General features: G+C 43.3%; 1 protein-coding gene across 1 annotated transcript in view; it reads left to right on the top strand.

Annotated features, from left to right (window-relative positions):
* The window catches only part of LOC111398227 (uncharacterized protein K02A2.6-like), a 6,563-nt gene that overhangs the window by 900 nt on the left and 5,243 nt on the right, over positions 1-420 (top strand). Inside the window, exons 3-4 of the mRNA XM_023025157.1 lie at positions 6-64; positions 152-384. Of these exons, the coding sequence (XP_022880925.1) occupies positions 6-64; positions 152-384 (292 nt within the window). The remainder of the gene's footprint in view (positions 1-5; positions 65-151; positions 385-420) is intronic.

The raw sequence follows: 420 nt of genomic DNA, 5'->3' as shown, positions 1-420 counted from the left end.
AAAAGGTGTGACCGATGTCAGCGCACGGGTAACATATCTAGAAGAAATGAGATGCCTTTGAATAGTATCTTAGAGGTGGAATTATTCGACGTCTGGGGGATCGACTTCATGGGACCATTTCCACCATCTTTTTTAAATCAATACATATTAGTGGCTGTGGATTATGTATCGAAGTGGGTCGAGGCTGTTGCACTACCTACTAATGATGGGAAAGTGGTGATTGAGTTTTTAAAGAAGAACATTTTTACCCAATTTGGAACACCAAGAGCCATAATCAGTGACGGGGGCACACATTTCTGCAATCGTCAGTTCGAGCAGTTGTTAGCAAAATATGGCGTTAAGCACCGTATAGCCACTGCATACCATCCCCAAACCAGCGGACAGGTCGAAGTATCCAATAGGCAATTGAAGCGAATACTC

This window comes from Olea europaea, chromosome 8, assembly GCF_002742605.1.
Source record: "Olea europaea var. sylvestris chromosome 8, O_europaea_v1, whole genome shotgun sequence".
NCBI classification, from domain to species: domain Eukaryota; kingdom Viridiplantae; phylum Streptophyta; class Magnoliopsida; order Lamiales; family Oleaceae; genus Olea; species Olea europaea.
Note: the sequence above shows the minus strand (reverse complement) of the source record. Positions and strands in the feature narration are given on the sequence as shown.